This window comes from Argentina anserina, chromosome 5 (genome assembly GCF_933775445.1).
Source record: "Argentina anserina chromosome 5, drPotAnse1.1, whole genome shotgun sequence".
NCBI classification, from domain to species: domain Eukaryota; kingdom Viridiplantae; phylum Streptophyta; class Magnoliopsida; order Rosales; family Rosaceae; genus Argentina; species Argentina anserina.
The window spans coordinates 25052165-25074799 of record NC_065876.1 but is presented as its reverse complement, the minus strand read 5'-3'; the positions used below and the strand labels follow the sequence as shown (position 1 = coordinate 25074799).

The window sequence follows — 22635 nt, the reverse complement described above, 5'->3', positions numbered from 1 at the left end:
TATCCAACAAATATCGCAAATACGGGAGAAAATAAGATATTTACCTTTAAAATATATCGTTTTTTGTAAATGAAAAATATCGGACGATATATCATAAATATCAGAGATATTTTGAACCTTGCCTTGGCCAGCATCACTTTGGTAAATAAGAACACTTTTGGCCAACTGAAAAAGTGCAAGGTTGCTTATCAAACTTCAAATAGCTAAAGAAATGGCTCCGATATATCAAAGTGCAAGGTTGCCGTATATCAAGAACACTTTTGTGAAGGATAACTGGGAACTTCTAAAGAAATTTGACATGCACTGTGTATCTCATACACGGCGTATAGCTACAAGGCTGCTGATAATCTTTCAAAAATGGTTCCTTCTGACGGTGACGACGTTGTTTTGTGGCCCGGTGATTTTCCTGATAGCCTTAATAAAGTGCTTCCGCCTAGCTAGTACAGACTCTAGGACAAGTGCTTAATTAACAACCTTCAACCTCAAGAAACAATGTTTAAGAACACCCTCTAGCAAGCTTCATACACCGTTAGATCACTTCAACGGTTGAGAGATTCAAACCTTCCGCTAAACCCCAACCACACCAAACTAGGACCCATCGACCCAAAAAAACGCATTAAACGCTCTCAAATATAATAAACGGTCATTTCCATTCAAAAAATTTCAAAACCTCTCAAATGGCAGAGCCTCACTCCACCACCACCGCCTCTCACCCTCCTCAATCCTCCCAAACCCTAACCCCCAATTTTTCTCACTCTCCCTCTCCTCTCCGCCGTGAAATCGACCCTCCTGAACCCGCCGAAGACGATGAGCCGCTCTGTATTCCCGGTTCGAAACTCGTCCGAACCGGGTTCGCACACTCCGATTGCTCCGGTTCGTACCAATCTCGCCAATTCTTTCTTCAATTTCGTTCTTGATTTCGTTTCTCGAGTTATCGAATTCGTAATCGCATGGAATTCTCTCATTTCTTGATACCTAGGTTTCGCGAAATTGAAATTCAGTGGTTGAAAATCGAACGATTAAGCTAGTTTTGATTAGAAAGAAATAAAAGATTAAATTTTTGTTAAATTTATGGAAAAAAAATGTTGATTTTGATTTTGAGTTTTTAGGGTTAGTGTTTGACTTTTGATTTGTTGTTTGACCAGAGAATGAGGTTGTGATGTTTGTGAATGCTGGAGGGGAGGCTTTGTTGGAAGCTAGTGACGTCGGTTTTCGTGTCGAGGCTGATAGGTTTTTCCAAGGAGGGAATGTTATAAGGACTGATGAGACCATTGAAGGGAGTGATGTGCCGTCCATTTATCAGTCTGCACGTTTTGGGGATTTCGCTTATCGGTTTGAGAGCCTGTCTCCTGGAGATTACTGTGTGGATCTTCATTTTTCGGAGATTGTATACACAAATGGTCCGAAAGGGATGAGGGTGTTTGATGTCTTCTTGCAGGAAGAGAAGGTTAGTGAGTGGGAATAGGAAAGCTTGTCTAAATATATCGAAATTTTGTTACTTTTCTTTGTGTAGTTTTATGTGAAGTTTGAATTTGGTTTGTTTTGGTGTTTGTGGAAATGATAGGTTATGTCCGAAGTTGATGTCTTTTCTCTAGTTGGAGCAAATAAGGCACTGCAGGCTGTGGACGTCAGGGTGTCTGTAGGGGAGGATGGGGTACTCATAATAAGGTTTGAAGGAGTGAATGGAAGTCCAATGGTTAGTGGAATTCGTATAAAGCGAGAAAAATTAGCAGGTATTTTCAGATGACTAATTTCGGTTGGTTTTGTGAAAAATCCATGTATAAGGAAGCTTCTTCTTTGTACTCATATCCTCTATTATGTTACTCCATTGAAGCATCAGAGATGAAACATGGAACTCTTGTGTGTAACAATTGTGCTGCAGAGTTAGAAATCTCTTCTGGTCAGGTTAGATATAGAACTTCACTTTAGAAATCTCATCTGGTCAGTTAGATTTATAGCTTCTTGTTTATAAAACTTATTGATGTAAACTGCAGGAAAAGTATATAAGGATGCAGTTTATTTCCAAGTATGAAAAGAAGATAGAAGAGCTGAAGACCTGGTTTCAGCTCAAAACAGATGAATGTCATGAAGCGTGGATGTCACTGACAGCAGCAAACAAACAGCTACAGGATGTCACCATGGAACTTGATAACAAGTTATATACAATTCATTGTCTAGGTAAGGTAGGATCCAGCTTTAAGTAATGACCTAATGGGACTTTTTGTTATGTAGAGGTAAATAACTTTGAGAGTGAATGGCTCAAAATACCTTTCCTATGAGCATAATTTTATGCAGTCTGCACATACCTTTTAAGGTTCATTAAGAATTTTTTTTCTGATTAACTTATACTACTTTTAGATCAAGGGAGGGAAAAAGCTGAAGCCAGCCTCAGAGATATAACGGGTCAATATGAACAGGATAAGTGGATGTGGACTGCACTTGTTGACAAATTAGAAAAGGAATTCAAAGTTAGTACCAATTGCATGTGTTCTCAAGTTCATTAGTGTCCTCTTAAATGGATAGAAAATGAATGACTTTTTGATCCATTTGCAGTTGATGAAGCAAGAATATTATCAGCTATTTAGTGAAGTGCACAAGTGTGCTGATGCAATTCCAGAGTTGAGCAATATGGTATCTGCAGTTCAAGCAATGGGTACGTTTGTATCAGTACTACATTTTTCAACTAGATATATGTCTAATACATTGTCCATTTTGCAGTCACACAGTGTGAGGATTTGAAGTTTAAGCTGAGCGAGGAGCAGGGTAAAAGGAAAATACTTTATAACCAACTTCAGGAGGCTAAAGGCATAATCACTTTCGTTTTTGTACATCTCGTTAATCATCGAAAAAAATATGTTGCCTTGTTGATGGTAGATTATTTTTTGAGCTGGTTCTTCTGTTCTTGCAATTACTGTGAACTGTACATTTCAGGGAACATCAGGGTGTTTTGTCGGTGTCGCCCATTAAGGATAGAAGAGTCATTGGCTGGGCATGCAACTGTTGTACATTTTGATGCAGCCAATGATGGAGAGCTTGGTATACATTCAAGTGGCCTTAGTAAGAAAATATTCAAATTTGACCGTGTTTACACACCAGAGGATGATCAAGGTATGAATGAACAAACAGAGAAAAATCTTGACATAAAAGTTAAATTAACCAGGAGTACTATCTTTTTGAAACTGCAAGAGTGGTTGATTATAAATTACTTAAACTGACTTTATTTTTCTCCTTTTTGCTGCTGCAGTTGATGTATTTGCAGATGCTTCACCTATGATAGTTTCAGTATTAGATGGCTACAATGTTTGTATCTTTGCATATGGTCAAACAGGGACAGGAAAGACATTCACAATGGAAGGTCCCGAGTCTAACAGAGGGGTCAACTATAGGACCTTGGAACAGTTATTTCTAAATGCTGAGGAGTGAAAAGAAACCATCACATACAGCATATCTGTTAGCGTGCTTGAGGTCTATAATGAACAAATCAGAGACTTGCTAGCCACCTCTTCTACATCGAAAAGGTACTGTTCTAATACAATTTTTCCTGAGTTGTATTATTTTTGCTGAGAGTAGTAGGCTCATAGCTTGATGTGGACGGGGCTTGGAATGGTCATCTTATAGACCATAAAATTGTTATGGGTTGTAGGTTGGAGATGAGGCAAGGTTCTGAAGGCATTCATCACATACCTGGAGTTATTGAAGCAAAAGTAGACAACATAAAGGAGGCCTGGAGCATTTTGCAAGCTGGAAGCAATGCAAGGGCAACAGGATCAAACAATGTGAATGAACACAGCAGCCGATCTCATTGGTTGGAATTTGACCAACTTTCTTATTACGAACATGCGCTCTTCATTTTAGATTTCTATTGTTATTTTACTGACTTTTGTTGTTCAATCTTCTGTTAGCATACTTTGCATATTGGTAAGAGCAAAGAATTTGATGACTGGTGATTGCACCATGAGTAAGCTTTGGCTTGTAGACCTTGCTGGCAGTGAGAGGCTGGCAAAAACTGAAGTTCAAGGGGAACGCCTCAAGGAAGCTCAAAACATCAATAGATCTCTATCGGCTCTTGGTGATGTCATCTCTGCTTTGGCAGCGAAGAAAAGTCACATTCCGTACAGGTTATGAGTATAGTCATTATACTACATATCAGATATATATCCCATCCTTAGGATAATCTAATGTTTCATTGATGTTTGCAGGAATTCCAAGCTCACACATTTACTTCAAGACTCCTTGGGTAAGCAGCTGCACAGATTATATATATTGCTTGTGGCCTGAATTCACTATCAGTATATTAAGCCATAGAATTATGAGTGGCACAGGTGGAGATGCTAAAACTCTGATGTTTGTCCAAATTAGCCCTTCGGAGCAGGATCTCAATGAGACTTTAAGTTCTCTAAACTTTGCAGCACGGGTTCGGGGTGTTGAATTAGGTCCTGCAAGGAAGCAAGTGGACATGGGTGAGGTTCAAAAGCTAAGAAACCAGGTAAGCTAAGGGAAGCCTAAGTTAAGAGACTTTTCACTGTCTTTTAAATATCCATTATCAAAGTGAACTTGTGTACTTTGCAACTATTGAGCATCTGCTTATTCTAAAGAAAGACTTCAAAGATTGCTGAATTTGTTATCTTCCTGATTTATGTTATGGAAGATTGACAAGCTAAAGCAAGAGTTGAGATCTAAAGAGGATGCTTTCAAAAAATTAGAAGAAAATTTCCAGAATCTAGAAGGAAAGGCCAAAGGTGATTATCAGATGTGTAGAAGCCAACAAGATAAGATCGTTGAGCTTGAAAAGCATATTGCTTTGAAGATAGATCTATCCAGAACACTGGAAAACCAGTTGTTACAAGCAAATGAAAAGGGAGAAGCCTGCCTGGATCTTCAGAAAAAGGTGGCTTGGTACATGATTGACTTTTATTCCTTTTCTTCTTTTGTTTTACACAATGAACTGTGTTGCCTAACATCTTTATTCTGTTTTCATTTTTTTTAAGGTCAAAGAGCTTGAGAACAAGCAGAATGAACGTGAGCAGGCATATCCCACAATTCTTCAAAACAAGGTCTTTGCAGAACTAAAAAGTACTTATAAAATTAAAATTTCTAATTAGCACAAGTATAGGAAGCATTATTCTTGAAGAGTTAGATTTCAAAAGCTAGAAAATAATAATCCTTTCGAGTGGAAGGGTAGTTCTTACTGAGTTACTGATTGTCTGATCTCAGAAAAGTTTCTGATAGTGCTGCTTGTAGGTCTGGTACTTGTCAACAGTGATTAGTTTTGACGTCTTATGCTACACAGGTGAAAGAACTTGAGAACAAGTTAAAAGAAAGAACTCAAGAGCTTGAGCACCACTCAGCAGTTGCTCAATGGAAGGTAATTGTCATTCAAAATTCTTTGGATAATCACTTGTCGATCTTGTCCTTCTTGATTCTTTTTGCACATAATGGACAAGGTCACCTACGATACCTTATTGGATAATGACACATGATATGGAAAGTTGCTCACGTAAACTTCGTTGAATCAAGTTGATGACTTAAATGCTTATACCCAAATGTAAAAAGATCACTCACACTTTGACACCTAAACTCTTTGTTTTTCATGTATATCTATCAAAATCTACATGATGCCATGTTTTGCATGTCATATCGTTCAACCCGTTTAACGCAATTGCAAGGTATTAATATCTCACAAAAAGAGAAAGGTTTGACTACAAGTGACCACATCCGCAAATTGACTACAATTTCTGATCTATTGCTTTCTGTCGTATCAGGTTCAGGAACTTGAAGAAAAGTTGGCAATGAAGGAAAACGACAAAGGGCTCAAATTGCTTCAACAAAAGGTTTGTACTACATGTTTCGTTGTGCATGTACAATGAGATGACAGATGTACTTATTTATTTTCACGGTTTTTTTTCAGGTAAAAGAACTTGAAGAAAAGTTGAGACAGCAAGAACAAGAACAAGCATCACTAGCAATTTATAATGAAAAGTCAGAAGCCACCCCTAATCAAAACCCACGCTTGAGACTTGAGACTGTTGGCGATGTCAATCCCCTTAGTCAAAGGAGCTTCAGCTATACTAACCAAATGACAGACAATGGGTCTGCCCTGCTCAAAGTTCCTGAATCGCTTCACCAGATTAGGAGAAAAAGAGAGTTCCGAAGCAAAGGACATGAGAACAATTTCACACTGCCAGCTGCATTGACTGGTGGGAAAATGTTTGCAGATGAATCAAACAGAGGAAAGTCTGGAACGCAGAAAGCATTGGCTAGGATCACGAGAAGTATAAAACCAGCATCTACTCAGAAATCATTCCTTCACAACAAAAATGAGAGAGATCAAGTTCCAGCAGTCAAGTCAAAGATCTGGTTGAGATGAAAGAAAAGCTTCATCCTACTGGTTTGCACTATCTAGGTGTTTGTCTCAACCTTTTTGTTAGTGAATGATTGAGGAATGCGATCTGATTGCCTTGTAGAGATTATACAGAGCATGATGGCATTTTATAACAGGAGCCTTTTTACGCATCGGGTGCCTTCCATTTGAGACAATAGAATTACAATGACATAGTGAATTTAGTTGCAGATCCAGCACCAACTTCTTCACAAGTCCTAGAGTAGTTTTCCAGAGAGACATTTGTAACTCTAGGACTTGCACTAGGACTTGAGAACACATTTGGAACTTGAACAACTAAACCAAGAAAGGAAACACGTCAGTCCCTCCCTGCTTGACGTTTAAAGCTGAGCCGCTCGTGTTCGGCTCGCTTTTAGCACATGTAGTTCGAGCTCGTAAAGTTAAATGAGCTGAGTTTGAGCTCAAGTATTCAGCTGGTTTGACTCGTTTAGCTCGCGAGCAGAAAAAGCTCGTGCGGCTCGTTTACTAATTAAATTTACTTGACTTATTTACTTTTATAGTATATATAAAATATAATTTTTATATTAAAAATATAATAGTAGTTTGAAAAAGCTGAAAGGTTTCTTTTTAGAATAATTAGTTAAAGACTTTAAGTTTAATAATGAGTTTGAATTGTTATTTTTAATTTGTTACAAATAAAAGGGATTTTGTGTGATGATATGACATCAGATTTTGAATTTTCGTTTTAATTTCTTAATTTTAAAATTTTAATTTCAAGCCGGCTCGATTTGAGTTTAAGCTTGTCTAATAAAATGAGTCGACCTGAACCAAGCTCGAGCTTTTTCAAGCCGAGCCGAGTTTGAACATGAAGCACAAAAATCAAAATTTTAGTATGTTGTGATTTGAGCTCGATCGAATGAAAACAAGCAAAACATGAACTTGGTATCTCAGCTCAGCTCATTTACGCCCCTACTGCTTAACCATCTTAGTTTGACTTTTTGCTTTTGTCAAGTTTTGATCCAAAACAAAGTTTCCTTTGAACTTGTAAAAAATTTGAGAAACGCCCAACTTCTACCACATTATTAATACTATTAATAACCGAAACACACTTTATCAACTAAAACGGACATGAAATTACATAACAACCTTATATCATATATTAATTTTAAATTGTCTTAAATATTAGAAGAGTATTTTAGTGAATGAAATATGAAGATAAAACAGTAAATACAAAATAATTTAGTGACTGCCCACTTTAACGTTAACTTTATAACTGTCGGTATTTATTAATTATAGAAAAAAAATGAAAATCATATTTACGGGGCAAACTAGTACCCAAAAACCAAAACATCCATTTCACCACAATCTAGAGCAATGGAAGGTCCATTTCATCGATGCCAGTGCAAATAAAAGTCAAAGTCATGACTCTGTCGCTCTAATAGGACAATGAACTAGTGATAAAAGCAAATTGGCAAAAAATAACTGCCAACGGCACTTCTCATTAAAAGAAAGTAACTGTACAGTTTTATAATGTATCAACAAAAACACAAAATCTCATCAGCCCCTTTACCACTTCCCTTTCCATGATTTATATTATCTACATGGCGAACACTCCTGAATGTCACAACACGAATCCTTCTAAGGGGTGAGTGTCAATACTCATCCTTGCGCCGGCCCTTTCTCCTTTCTGAGATCCCAACAAGTTATTAACCAAAACCAAATCCCTCGTTCGCTTCGTGAATCGCAAGAAGCAATCTCTCTTCAAGATGTTGCTTAGAGGGATACTCTGGTAAATCCAACTGATTGAAACTGCATTATCAAGAAAATGCTTTAATAAGCCTTTTTTATTTGGAAACAGAGACAACATATTAAAGTAAATGGAGAGCCATCATGCTATAGGAAAGAATTGAGATGGGAGAACAAGTTACCAGGTATGTGCAGATGGCAAGTGATCAGGGCTTCCATACGCTTTGTGTATCTGGAACTTCTGTGAGCCTGAAATCCCCTGAAGTGCACTAAAACCTTCTAAAGGTACCTGAACAAAATGGCATAATTACAAGTAAAATAATTGCACAAAACGTTATACTTTCCAATGCGCATACATTTGATAGAATAAGATGATGCAGCATAACGAGATCGCAATGGCACATGAATTTCGTATCCATACACTACATGCACATGTAAAGCAGACCCATACCTTTGAGGTGCCGGTCACAAACTGCAACAGACGAGCCTTATCCTCCTTACTAAGAGCTTGGACAACCTCCCAAAACCACTGTATCACAGGAGATCCAGGACTGTAACCAGAATATTCAGTATTTGCCCTCATGTCATCCACTGAAACACATGGAAACATAAATTATTATGAGTATTGCACGACCTGAAATATAGAAGGCTAAAAATAGGAAAATAGCTCAGATAAGAAGCTCACAGTCAATATCTGGAAGCCCACTGATCAATAGTTCCAGTTCCTTGTCATTGAATATGGATATTAATTCCCTAGGAATTAATTCAGAGAATCCTTCCAGAAAGGCATTTATCTGAGGACGAATAGCAGTTGTTAATCGATGCTCAGCAACTAAATCAACGTACTGGTGCTTATTTTCTTCTGTAACTTTTATGTTTTGCCCTCCAGGAATCAGTTCGTAGTCAGTTACCTGCATTATGCTCAACAAAATTAATACAGAGGCGTTGTGTTGGGACAAGAAATTATGCTTCAAAGGGAAAAAAAACACATTACTTCTGTTCTTTCGTATAATATCAGTTTCTCCTCATCTGCATCAATGCTGAAAGTAAGGTCGAGAACATCACTTATATCATTCTGCACATAACAGACGAAAAAGGACAGTTAATCACATATTATTCACTTGTATCATTCTGGACATAACAGACAAAAAAGAACATGTAATCACATATTGTATTTGTGCATGTGAGAGAGAGAGAGAGAGAGAGAGAGAGAGAATCCAAGTCAAACACAGTCTGCATACCTCGAGCATCCACTTTAGGTTCTTAAAGTAATCAGGATCAATGGCCTCAATATCATGATATGTCACCTTAGCCCCTAAAATGTGCTTGTAGAAGGATCGAGTAAAATGGACATCCAATAATTGACCATCAAAAAGTGCTTTGCCAACCTGTAAAAGTAAATAAATGAATGAACACCTAGCAAATCAAATAACCTCAGTACCAGCAAAGACCCTGAGAAGCTCTTGTACTCACCACTCGCCCAACAAACTTGAAATATGAAAGATGTTCTGTTTGGTAAACAGAGTTGGGGTTGGGTTGAAAGGTTGATTCATTGCCCACTGTTGTAAATAGCAGTGCTCCCTTGTCAAAAATAACCCTCGAAAGCAATTGATACCATTCCCTTGTGAGTCCACCAGCATCAATTCCTTCCTCTCCTTGAAAATGAACAGTCAATCTACCCTTCAAATCTTGAGTTGACCGCATGCGAAGCTGGTTATATGAATCTTCAAGAATGTATGCTCTTCTTACAGAAATTCTTAGAGGATTGTGATGATGATCATGTTGATGCTTAATCTTTGACCTGAAGTGAGCACGTTTGTTGTCAAAATCAATAAAGCGAGGAACCTTCAGCATCAGCGAGAAAGACTTTTCAAGTAAACCAGGATTTTGACGGATGAAAGCATTTAGCAACTTCCTATGTTTCTCAGAGAATTTCATGAAAGCAACATGTTTCTCATCCACTTTCACAATGGGAGTTGAGGTTTTCTGCAGGCTAGCAGATGTACTGGCATCATCAACCTCAGAAACTGCAGCAACGCTGAAGTCGTTACCAGGGCCTGGCTGCCCAGGATGCAATTTCTCACAAACTACAAAGAAGGATTCTATGTATGGCAAAATGTTTTGAGTCCCAGCAGGCAGTGGAGGAATTACACCAGATGGTTTGGACGTGGAAGCTCTATAGGAAGTTAACACATCAAGGGTGCTTTCAGAATAGCTTTCTATCTTACTTATGCAACTGCTTAGCTCAAGCCACAAAGGCTCCAATGCTGCATTGATTTCCCAAACCTGAGAAAGAGTAGTGTGTTCCTTGTCTTTGAGAATCTGTGGATCCTTCTCCTTCTCAATCAGTGAGGCAACAAGGGAGCTTAGTGCTTGCAAAACTCTTAAAATAGCAGCTCCATCAGAAGACTTGGTACTTAGAAGCTCTTTAACTGCTTCACCAAACTTGTGCAGCTCATCCATGGCAGATCTAGTCAAATTTCTAACAGCATCTGCTAGCTCAGTAATAAACAGATTGGAATGGGTAGGAACAATTGCCACCAGCTTCTTCATCACCTCGGCCACAAGAGCATATGCATTATCTGAAAGGCTGCATCCAAAAAAAAGTGTCAAATACCCAAAGTGCATAGAACTAAAAGGTTTTGACAGAAAAGCTATATCACATACTACTCTGATAGTAAAAGCAACAACATTATCTTTAGATAAGTTGCAGTACATGATCATGTGATTAAAGTACAATCAATTTTGCAAAGAAACTTTGGGGGGGGGGGGGGGTAATTTAAATGATTATGCTGTTTGCATATAAAAAAATGTTATACCCTTCTCGTGCAAGCAATGAACATAGAAGGCGAAGCTCGGCTTGTGGCAGGTTCAGCAGAACACTTTCAGTATGGCATTCGTCATCTGCACCAGAAGTGGAGGGTTTGGAAGAATCAACAACCTTACTTTGCGTTCCACCATCTACAGACGTGCCAACCAACTCTGTGTTCATCTCAGCGTCAGAAGTTGAAACTTGAGGAGCAGAGGGTTGTTCAGCAATAGCAACCCCAGATTTTTCAGGTAACTTTCTTTCAGCATTATCAATGATAACATCCAATAAGTTAAGTAGCTGAAAAATGACCACAAAGAGAGGAATGTCAATCCAAGATGTTCAACTTGCATAGAAGAATAAAGTTCACAAAGAGAAACATACAAATATCTCCATAATCTCACCTGTTCCAAATGAGCAATACTTCTCATCAAATAAAGCGGCTGATTCAAGAGGCTCAAAAGCAAGGCTATGGACAGATATCCTTCCTGATTGTGACTAATATTTAGACAGTTCTCCTCCACAACCATCACAGCTTTTCCACGACCCCTGTCATTATTCTCTCTTTCTTGAGGAGCAGAATGAGGCAACCTTAAATGAAGCAAAATCTTTGCCACATTCGGATGATGCCGAGCTAAATACGTCAGAGTTTCCAGAACGCGGCGAGACAACAGTGGTGGAACTCCTACATCATAAAAGGCAAGATGTTAGAGCCCTAAAGCCGAAAGCTAGCACAAGTACAACCGAAATGTCATATGGTAAGTGTGAGATTAGTCTCTCCACTGAAACTGAAAGCACTAGACACAAGAAATAACAAGTTTAATCTAATCATAAAGCTAAATAAGTTAATCCCAAATGTCAAATAGCAAGGATGAGGTTACTAAAGCAAATTCTCCACTGAAATTTAAACCACTGAATGACAAGAATTATAAAGACATCAAGTAATCATTAGACTCAGGAAATTCACCCACAAATTAGTAATATATTTGAGCCTCCAGGCCTATTATATCACTGATCTTTTCAATAGTCATGCCTTAAAAAGCATTTACTGTATGATACTCCAAAGAGAGAACAAAAATCAATGCTCCCTTGAAGATCAATTTTAAAAGTATATGCATATTTTCCCTAAGTTAATCATGCAATCCAGACAAAAGAAAAACACCCATTGCATAATATTCTAACAGAAATAAAGCTAGTACGAAGACAGCTTTCAATATTACTTTGTTTAGTCCGAATTCTTTAATACATGTCATATGGGTTATCTTACCATCTTTAGCTGAGGCACGTGAATACATCACATTTCCCTGGCAACCATAGAGCCGATATGATGTTTCGATATCACTCGAGTGATTACCAGGCTTAGTTGCATCAAGCATAAGTATGCCCATAAGAATTCTTACAACAGAATTTCTGCTTTCAACGTGAGCACATAAATTCAACAGAAGCTTCTGCAGCTGACCCTTATACATAGGCTGCAAGATTACATCCATCATGTTACACATAATAAGGGTAGTGAATTGATAGAAAATCATAAAAACTCATGGCTACCTACCTGAAACACACGAAGCACTCGAATGATGGCATGCAGAGCTTCATCATTGACTAAAGGAGCTCCTTCAGCTTCAACTACCTTAGCACCGATAGGCCTACGTGAGGCAAGGCCTCCACTGATTCTATCCAGGCTGGATCCAATGCCAGATCTTGACGTCTCACCCCTACGATTTCTAGGATACATACCGAATAGGCTACGATTATAACGATTGGCAAATCGTTCACGCAACATGTTTGCCTCTGCGACTAGAGCCGGTGTAAGATTGGCAAGTATAGCATCAGATGAAGTTAACAGAACCTGAAGAGAATTTAAGGTACACATTTATTAAAGAAATTAATTTCAAATTTGATATAAAATTGCCTACAACCCGATAAACAATGTACCTCTTCTCGCAATTCGGAGGGGAAGGTTGCAATTATTGAAACAGTGTCCATTTCAACTGGTTGACCTTCCAGTTCCTGAGACTGATGTACCCTTTGGGCTTGCTGTTGAGCTAAAACTTCAGCCCTGATATCTGGGGGAAGGGCAGCAAGGAATTCTGGATCAATATCACCAGCATTTTGTGGCTCAGCAGCTGACTGTGGGGCTACTTGACCCTGTTGTGCCGAGAGGACTTCAGCTCGCAGCTCCTCAGGAAGAGCATCCAAGAAAGCAGGATCAATTGCTCCAGAACCAGCATCACTACTAAGTTGCTGTTCTGCTGCCGGGCCTTCCTGATCTGCTTCCCGGCTAGAGTTTTCTGATACCTCAGTTACACTATGCAGTGAAACATCTCTTGCACTTACAGATGCTGAATTCCCAAAGGATATGTTCGTTCTCCTCACTCGAGTCGCCTGAGAATCACCAAGTGGCATTCTTTCTGAGGAGCCTTGCCTATCTGCACCATCATCATGACCATCAGCACTCCCGATTTCAACATCAAGGCTACGAAGGCTCTCCCCTAAAGTTGCTCCACTTCCACCACTTTCTTGGCTCACAGCTTCTACATCCCGCACGGCTGCATCGGTGTGTTCGAATTGCATCTCAACAGACTGCGGATGTGTGCCAGACATGTCCATTGCTTGTAAAGATTCACTTGCTGCTGGTGGTGCCAAATCAGTATTGTCAGAGTTGACCATTGTGCCGGGAGGGGGCACATTAGAACTTTCGTTATTAATATCGTTTTCAACAGGCATTTCAGGCCTTACACCTGCATCCGAATCTTGTAACTCAACTACTTCTTTATTCTGAGAATCTACAGGTGTTGTATTCTCTTCAGATGTCTTTTCAGGTGTTGGTCGCCTCAACTGGGAAACAAGCAACTCCTCAAGTCCTTGGGGTACAACACCGGCATTTGATCCACCACCTTGTTGGTTATCATCCATCCACAAGTTCAGACGGTGTCCATGGCGCCCATTCCTCAGTGATCGAAAAATACTGTCCAATCTTGATGAGGTGATCTCTGAGTTCCTATCTGGCACGATCCCATCACGAGAATTATCTGCAAGTCAGAAACGACAATCAAAAGAGTTAACTACTAAATAAAATATAAATGTTGAAACACATCGAATTCATTCAGGATTATTACCGGATTGCCTGGAAGCAGCTGAATGCAGAGACAAAGGTCCAACCAAAAGCGGATGCCTTGAGGGAGCTGCACTCTCACCTGTTCTCCCCAAGAGACTGTAAATAGAAGTAGTGCGCCCTTGACGTCTAGAACCAAAAACTTCTACTGGCATGACATGAAGTGCTTCGTTAGGGAAACCATGCTCTCTTCCAAAAACCTCAATATGGTCAAAAACATTAATCCCATTTATGCCTTCCTCCAGCCTCAGTATAACTCCATCCTCCTCATCCTCTTCATCCTCTTCATCCTCCTCTAACACTTCTTCATCGAATTCATCATCATCAATTTCATGATCATCTTGATCAGTGTCAGGATGTGGCAAGTGATGGACTTCATCTTCCAGATCATTGTGCTCCTCATCATCTTCATCTTCATCTTCATCATCATCCACTTCATCTCCATCATCCTCAGACATATCTTCATCATCTTCATCATCATCCTCCAGATTTTCTTGCTCATGAGGCTGAATTTCAAACCGTATACCCATAGTATCAATGCCATTTTCCAAACCGCGAGTGTCCTCTGAAATTTCATGCATATACTCATCTTCATTAGTGGCAGCAAAACCTCCTCCAAGATCTTGGTCATGTTCCATATCATCTGTGACAGCCTCAGAGCCACCATATAATTGAACATTAGTAAAAGACCCAGTTTGCCCAGCTGGAGTAGAATTGTGATGAGATTGGGATGTTGTCTCCACGGACTGGGATCCACCATTAGTATTATCTGTCCTGCCAGATTGATCAGGAGGTTTGGTAGAACTGTCGCTCTTACCAGCATTCGAATCAGCCAAGTGCACATGTTCCTTGGTTACCAATTCTAAAGCTTTGATCAGACCTGTAACAACTTTAGGTGAGTCAGCATGATCCAGGTCCAGCACTTGGAGGGTCCGAGTCAATGATCCAACCAGACCAACATCTATAAAAGTAGCAGATGCTTCGGCGGAGATGTATGAGCCAGTAGGAGAACGAGCCGCCAGAACATCATTAAGCAGATCAGCAAAAGCTTGTATGTCACTTTCAGGTGGCCGAAAGCCATTACACGAGTCTACAAAATCATTGAAAATAAAGCTGATCTCCGTAAAAATCCTTTTCCTTGCCTCAGAAGAACGAACACATGATGCAACCAAGAACTGGCTAGCCCTGCTTGCTAACTTGTGCTTCCAATCACCATCTGTTTTCTTTTCCTTCTTGGCACTCCGTGAATATGGAGTGAACTTGTGAAGAACATGGTGAAATATTCCACCGGTGCATACAGCAGTAGAACCCTTATTATTATGAGTCCTGCAACTACTTATTTCGGCATCTTTCCGAAGTAGAACATGAGCGGATGAAGCATACATTGCTAGAATCTCTGTCAGAAGCTTCAAAATAAATACAACCTTTGCAAGAGATGCTGAAGCTTCTTGGGTACCAGCTTCACCATTTTCAGAGAAAGGAGCAACAGCTTTTCCTTTTCCTTTGCCAGCAGCAACATCAATGTCCATGTCAGTTGATGATGGGGTATCAAGCAGCACATCAACAACAAGATTATCTTTTGAAGGAGGTACATAAGTACAGACAGAATCTAGAAGAAGCTCAATCACACTCACAAAACTCGGGGGATATTTCCGATGAGCTTTACCACTCTTTGAGTTTGAATCATGAACCTTGCCTTGTGCATTCCCAGAAGATACTGGATTTGTGTTACCTAGAGCAGTTTTCCCATCTGAGATCTGTGTTTTCTCCTTGTCCAATGATTTGTCCTTCTCTTTTTCTTTTTCTTTGGTTTTATCTTTGTCACGATCTTTCAACAAAACAATGCAAGGCCTCTCACCAACCATCTCCACTTGACAAATAGACTGAGCAGCACGCATAAATATCACTGGATCCCTGGAAATGGCAGAGCTCAAACTTGCTAGAAAGTTGCGGGGAGAAACCCTTCCATTTGAATGTCTGTTGGCAGCAGTCATGAGGTAGTGCCTTATTTCGAATTCCATTGCCTGCTGAAGGGTTTGAGGATCCTCAAGAACATGACGGATAATAGTAGCAGCAATATTGTCAAAACCAGAAAACAGACTACTTGTTGGCAATGAGAGTAGCAAACTTAAACCCCCAGCATCAAGAAAACTAACAGCAACTGTATGTGTTTTGGTAAGGGTCGAGCACAGCTGAAGAACTGCATGCATTGTTCCAGAAGGAAGCTGATTCCTGATACAGGAACAAGCAATCTCAATAAGCTTCTTCTGCTCCTCAATATCTATGTGTTTTGAAGATGGTCCCAATGCAGACTGCAACTTATTTTGCTTGTCTTCATCAATCGTAATAGATGTTTGCTGGCTACTAACAGCATCTTTCTTTAACTGCTCAGCAATTTCAGAATTCAGTTTTTGATCCACCTGCGACAGCCGGTCTATAGCAAGAAATGCTGTTGTTACCCACTTGGGCACTTCTCGTTTTGCTATGCCCATTGAACCAGAGTCCCATTGTGAAAGTAGATCTGAAACTATTTTCACAAATCCATTCTTTGAAGCTATTTCTCTTGCAACTGCATCTTCATGAAGTATTAAAGCAAGAACATGGAAAAGAGCAGAGAGCAAAGCACTGTTTCCACTGTCAGAATTCAAACTCGCTTCTTTGACATGATCGACAATGAATGTTATGATATTAGGCCTACATTGACCATCATTTTGGGAGCATATCATCACAAGCAGGTCTCGCACTGGAAAAGCTAGAGGTTCCTTCATCTGCAAAAGCTTTGTGCATGTAGCCAATAATTCTTCAACAGGAGGAAGTTGGACCTTTTCTTCTTCTGGCGCAGTTTCCATTGCACCAGCTTCCTTAGTGTCAGACTCTGAGTTACCCAAAGACATGGCAAGTGCACGAGCAAGTTCATCGTCTTCTTGAACTTCCTCAGGATGTGAGAACAACCACTCCATAGCCAACTCCACACTGTTAGATCCAACCTGCCTCAAAGCTTCTTCTGCCCTAGACCTGGAGAAACCCATCTCTACAATCGTCGATATAGTTGTCTCATTAGGAGGGGGACCAGCGATACGGGCACTGGAACTGCTAGTGACATTCTTTACTTCAACCCCAGAGTATATGTGCCTAATTATAGAGATAACTGTAGTAATAAAATCATAACTACAGTCAATGAATTGAGGATGAGTCCAGACAGGCAGCACTGCCTTCAGCACCATGGATTGGAGGACCTTAACAAAAGTCTCGGCATCACGTGGAAAATGAATTGTTCCATTTGCGAGTGGCTGTGCAAGCAACTGTTTTGTAAAAGGAGATAGTATGAAAGATGATGTTACGAGGTGGTCCATGAGTTTGCCATAGCTAGCTAACGGACCATAAATCCATGAATGGTCACTATCTTCTCTTTCATCCTGCTTTGAGTTCCCATCATCAGTTTCCATGGGAGACGCAGGAGCCCTATTTACTGTGAAGAGCAATTGACTGGTAGCTTCAAATGTCGTCAAAACTGACTGGATGACTCCATGTCCATACAAGCAATTGAGGAAAACAGAGTTACATGAATCTGGTCTCTCCAGTAGACTGACATCAATGAAATCAATAACTTTACCAAAGTAACGGCATTTCGCCGATATAGACACCTCAGATCCAGAAGAACTTGCATGTCCCCTACCCATGTGATCCAATGCAATAGATGCAAAAGTAGAAGCCACGGATTTTGCAGCAGGTGAAACACTAACAGTATCATCTCGTCGACGAGAAGGTTGGTACATGACCTTTCCCAGCTCTTGAAACAAATGACTAATGTGAAAAGAAAGTGATCTTACCATGTCACAGCAAGAGGTATAATAGGAGCTCCGCTGGTCATACTCCCTTCTACCAGCATCTGAAGAACCAGAATGATGACTAGATCCAATCCGCAGATTCGAAGGACTTTGGGAATTTGTTCTTTGAGAACTAGTAGCACGACCAAGATCACGATACAGGTTAATAAGATCAAGAAATTGTGATTCAATGCTCCATCCAGATTGCCTTCTTCTCATCAATGGATCAAGTAACTGCCTAAAAGAGTTGAACCTTTGGTCTTCAGAATCACTTGCATTCATTTCTGACTGTTGAGACTCGGTGGCAGAACCAGCATTTTCATCCTCCATTTCAGACTTAGTATCTTCTACAAGAGCAATCTGCCATAGAACTTCCCGATGGACACGCCCAATATCTTCCAGAACATCCTTGCTATCATTTCCAAGTTCAGTAAGCAATGCAGTTACCCAGCGGTTTTCCTTTGAGGCAGCAATAAACAGAAGGAACTCAACAAGAAACAGTGAAGGAAAGATCTCACCATCTGAAGTCATCTTAGGTTCCAGTAAGAAAGACCCTGAAACCGCACCAAATTCCAACAAAGCTTTCTTTAGGTGGCTCCTCAGGGAAGAGCAAAATGCACGGGCAAGTGCAGCAGAGTGATTTTGAGTGAAATCCTTAAAAACCATCGTACTATGCAGAGCAATAGACATTCCATCAGATGATTGTACAACAGTCGGTTGCAACAAAAGCTTCAGTAACGCATCAATCCCAGATTTTTCAACAAATAAACGACATATTTCAGCATTCTCCATTGTTCTGTGAACCAATACCATCAAATGGAAAATGGATAATTGAATGAACTGATCATTACTAATACCATCTGCAGCAGAATCTACTGCACCCACTAGAGGCTGTTCCTTGTCTTCAGAATCCATTTCCATAGCAGCACTCCCACTCCCACTAGCCTTTCCTGCTAGCCCTGTAATGTTGTTATCGGTGAAGGAAGTAATTTTTTCAACAATTTCAATCATAATATCAACACCAATACTTCTTAGGGAAGATACATGGCGCAAAAGCTCTTCAACAGCATTTGTTAAATGGACAATAGCTCCATTCATTGCTACTACATACTTCTTGCTGGTGAAAATGTCAACAAGAAACCGTAAGGCCAACTTTTCCTTCACAGCCTCCAAGCCTTTGGCGTTGAGACAAATTGCACCGAGACCATTAGGCACACACTGGAGTGCCTTCGCAGATGGAAGAACCCCAGCAATGACCGAATTTATGAAAGCATCTGGAAGACCCATATCATGCAAAGCAGAATAACAAGTTGGGTCTTTGTGTATCGTTTCACTCAGAACGGTCACAGCTGAGTGATAAATGTCACCTCCAAATTTCACAACATTCCCAAATATCAAAGAAAGAGTTTCAGGTAAAGAACTGTCATGAGGATGCTGAAATCTGGTAGAATTACCAGTACCATATGAAGCAGACCCAAGTGCCTTCAACGAAGCTTTGATGAGCCTCTTCTGGGAGTACAACTGCTCTTCATTACATCTGGAGCTCTCACCAATGACCATTGAATTATCATTATCACCAGCCAAACCTATCACCCTATGTACCTCTATCTGTAGCCTCTGAGCCAACAGTTCAACTCCCCCTAACTCTTTAAATAGAGACACAGCTGAACTACTGTAGTCCATGAGCTTTTGCAGAGTTTTCACTGCAAAACAGACTAAATGCAAATGCAAGGGATCAGAATCCTCCAAAAGAGGCAAAAATGTTGGAACCATGCCTGACCCTCTTATATTACTCCCTGTAGTGGACGATGATACCACATGGAGTAAATAGAACTGAAGCAGAGCTTCAACAAAAGCCAGAGAAGTTGGATCATTGGAGGTTTTAAGTGATAGAACAGCTCTCTGGAGTACATTCAAAAGTATCATACGATTCCCTCCAGCAAAACTGATACTAGATCCGCTCAAAATTCGCGCCCGCTCATGAGATGCAGAATATGCAGCTAATTGAGCTCCCAAGGCAAGCATTGCATGTGTTCTGATGGTTCCAGATACTAATTCTTCTGAGCGCACAATTCTAATCAATTCATTAGTGTACTCTGGCTCATTAGCAAAGAAGGATACAACCTCTTCATGCGCATCACTAGATTGAACAAGAACAATAAATGCAAGAAGGCAAATCCTGCTGTACAACCTGCAGATTTTTGGTGAACGGAAGGCATGAGCATATCTGATTCTTGTCAGGAGCGAGAACCGAATCTCAGGAGGTACCCTGAAGTCCTCTATACACTGTTTCATCAACTTTAAATCATCTTCCTCCCGCATATGCAGATCTGGCATGTTTATAACCCCCAAATTGGAAGTATTATTTACATTATCACTGCTCTCCTCTGTATTTTGGGCATTCCCATGCAATTCAAAATAAAGGGTAGAACCTATTCGGTGCTGACATTTTTCAGAATCATTTTCTACTTCAGAAGGGAACAAATTCAGCCCGTCATCTGGGGCAGTCTCATTTGCCATGACACATGAAAAAAGACCCAACCCTTCTTCTTTGCTTCCCCAACCCTGTGCAAGAGACAGGAGATAGCCGTTCACAGGACCACAGCCGATCATCTTCCCACTAACATGCATCTTAGAGGGATATATTTTCACAAGCGCAGAAAGTGTTTCGAGTGTTGCTATAAGAACCTCTGGATCTGTTGATGCAAGTAGCAGCTTGAAATGCTGAAAAGAAAAGGATATACAGATGAATTAAAAGAACTATACCAAATACTGATATAATAGCACCTGAAAGAAAATCAATGATTTAAGGAAGAAAATGCAAATATCTAGAGGTGATGAACATATTTCCTGCCTCAACAACATACCTCTAAACCATCAAAAGAACTCTTGTTATGGCAATTCTCTAAAATTGTTTGCATCACTCTCAAAATTTGTAGTACTGCAAGTTTTGGGAAGGGAGTATCATCTTCTAAGATTTTATCAGACAAGAGTAGGTCATTTCTACCAGACAAGTATGTCTTGAAATATGTATCGAAATGAAGAAAAAGCGGCCTCCAATGGTTGAAATTACCCTGAAGTATCAAAAAAAAAACAAGTAAGCAACAGATTAGAGAAAAAAATTCCAAACTTAAATGAGAAGAAACAGAGCATGGTATCACCTTACTGTACTCCCAGCGGAAACCGGAAAGAGGAATAGCTATATCTTGTAACGGACACTGTATCACCTTATTAATAAAAGCTTTGATCTTAGGAGACTGCAACATAGGAATGAAGTCAAGATGGGTCAATTAACATAGGCCAGGGAAGAATAAGTACAACAGTACAGAGCTATATCACGGTTTATGATATATCCTATTAATAATATCCTTCAAAATTGAGGCATGTTCCGTCTTCCTGTCTGGATAACTGTACCTCATTTCTACGTTTTTTTTTCTCTTGAATACGCTCTATGGAGATTGCCACAGATCAAAACTTTTTTCTTGACAACAAAAAGGCCAGTTAAAGGACAGTCCAGTTCAAAAGGGGCTTAAAAAAAATTCAAACAAGGATAAAGGACTGACCATGCAAAGATTTCTAATACTAACAGTCTGACCAACAAAAGTCTGAACTCCAATATCAAATGACACCCACACAAATTGATATTTAGCAAAAGGAACTCTGCTAAGCATTTGAATTACGTTTCTTAAACCACTCAATTTTAAACTATTCAACTGATTAAGGGTATAACAAAAGTGCCAATTTAAATAATTTACAGACTCACACTCTAATTGAAATTTCAGCATGCAAGATTTCTAGTAAACCTGTCCTACAAACTCATTACACACTTTATCTTAAAAAAATATAAAAATTCTTCAGTTGCTATAGATTCCTGATTGTCAAACCCTAATTACATGTTAGGTGGCCAGAATAGTATATATTAGGCAGCAGTTATCAGTCCTATAAACCTACTATGCATTTAATTATCTACTAAATACATAGTAAAAATGCAGGTAGAGTGTTCTGAGCAAAGAGACAGAAACAAAGAGGGATACTACACTTTTGGATTGTGTCTTCCTTGTGAGCCTATGGGGCATTGAAAGAGTATATTCAGGTCAAAACTGCCTTGGGAATTATGAGCCTATTACCCATGAAAAGTACAGGCTCTAGGGACACAAATTTCAAGAGTACATTTATAGGACAGGGAGCACGGATATGTCCAAAGGGCGGCTATCCTTTCCAAACAAACATCAAACACACTGCTTCTTAAAACTTCCCAACAAACCTATTCTCCACAAGAATGGCCAATTGTAGAAAACAAATGATATGTAGCCATTGCTCCTTAAGAAAATATTTAAGAGTCCCACTGTATGGTATAAAGCAATTAAACCCCAATACTACGAAAACCCATACCTTTACAGAATCAAAAAGTAACCAAACAAAAGATAAGTATTGAAAACTCACTTAGTCCAATTACTCAAACCTAATCACTAATAGAACCTAATCAGTAAGCACACCCACATATCTTCAAATCAGTAACCCAAACCTATGAAACCCTAATCTCTAAACCTAAACCACAACCACAAAAAGCAGCAGAAATTCACAAATTTCACACCAGACAACTGTCATATAAGAAATCAAAATCAAACCGAAAGGGCGAAAGGGACAACAACTACTCACCGGCTCGGAGTCGAGTTTGACGGACGGGCCGAGAGCACCGTCGGCGGACAGAAGCTGCCGAATCCGCGACGGCAAGCTTGATCTTCCAGTAGTCATATCTCCACCGCAGCTTTCTCTACTGCAAAACTACTTTCAACCC

At 39.8% G+C, this 22635-nt stretch overlaps 2 protein-coding genes across 2 annotated transcripts; one reads left to right on the top strand and one right to left on the bottom strand.

The window, feature by feature from the left end:
* Positions 1 to 670: 670 nt before the first annotated feature.
* Positions 671 to 6679, top strand: LOC126793433 (kinesin-like protein KIN-14R). The gene is given in 19 exon segments (XM_050519952.1): positions 671 to 873; positions 1146 to 1447; positions 1565 to 1733; positions 1835 to 1905; positions 1995 to 2178; positions 2359 to 2468; positions 2554 to 2653; positions 2719 to 2805; positions 2932 to 3108; positions 3245 to 3518; positions 3644 to 3805; positions 3903 to 4118; positions 4200 to 4237; positions 4323 to 4486; positions 4649 to 4888; positions 4989 to 5054; positions 5291 to 5365; positions 5763 to 5831; positions 5909 to 6679. Coding segments are annotated over 19 exon segments (3159 nt in total). The 5' UTR covers positions 671 to 677; the 3' UTR covers positions 6368 to 6679.
* Positions 6680 to 7795: 1116 nt separating this feature from the next.
* On the bottom strand, positions 7796 to 22635 carry LOC126796145 (E3 ubiquitin-protein ligase UPL2-like). The gene is made up of 16 exons (XM_050522910.1): positions 22497 to 22635; positions 20999 to 21094; positions 20705 to 20911; positions 14015 to 20561; positions 12831 to 13927; positions 12448 to 12744; positions 12163 to 12367; positions 11300 to 11580; positions 10906 to 11195; positions 9560 to 10676; positions 9328 to 9474; positions 9081 to 9161; positions 8772 to 8997; positions 8538 to 8677; positions 8269 to 8375; positions 7796 to 8149 (listed from the first exon to the last, which is right to left on the bottom strand). Exons 1-16 carry the CDS (start codon positions 22590 to 22592, stop codon positions 8047 to 8049), a joined length of 11037 nt encoding a protein of 3678 aa, XP_050378867.1. The 5' UTR covers positions 22593 to 22635; the 3' UTR covers positions 7796 to 8046.

Excerpts from the sequence above, each read along its gene's own strand:
- LOC126796145 (XM_050522910.1), bottom strand. The coding sequence starts at position 22,592 with ATGACTACTGGAAGATCAAGCTTGCCGTCGCGGATTCGGCAGCTTCTG. Across the intron at positions 11,196-11,299 it reads GTATTGCTCATTTGGAACAG|CTACTTAACTTATTGGATGT; the intron begins GTGAGATTATGG and ends GTCATTTTTCAG. Across the intron at positions 9,162-9,327 it reads ACCTAAAGTGGATGCTCGAG|AATGATATAAGTGATGTTCT; the intron begins GTATGCAGACTG and ends TGTTATGTGCAG.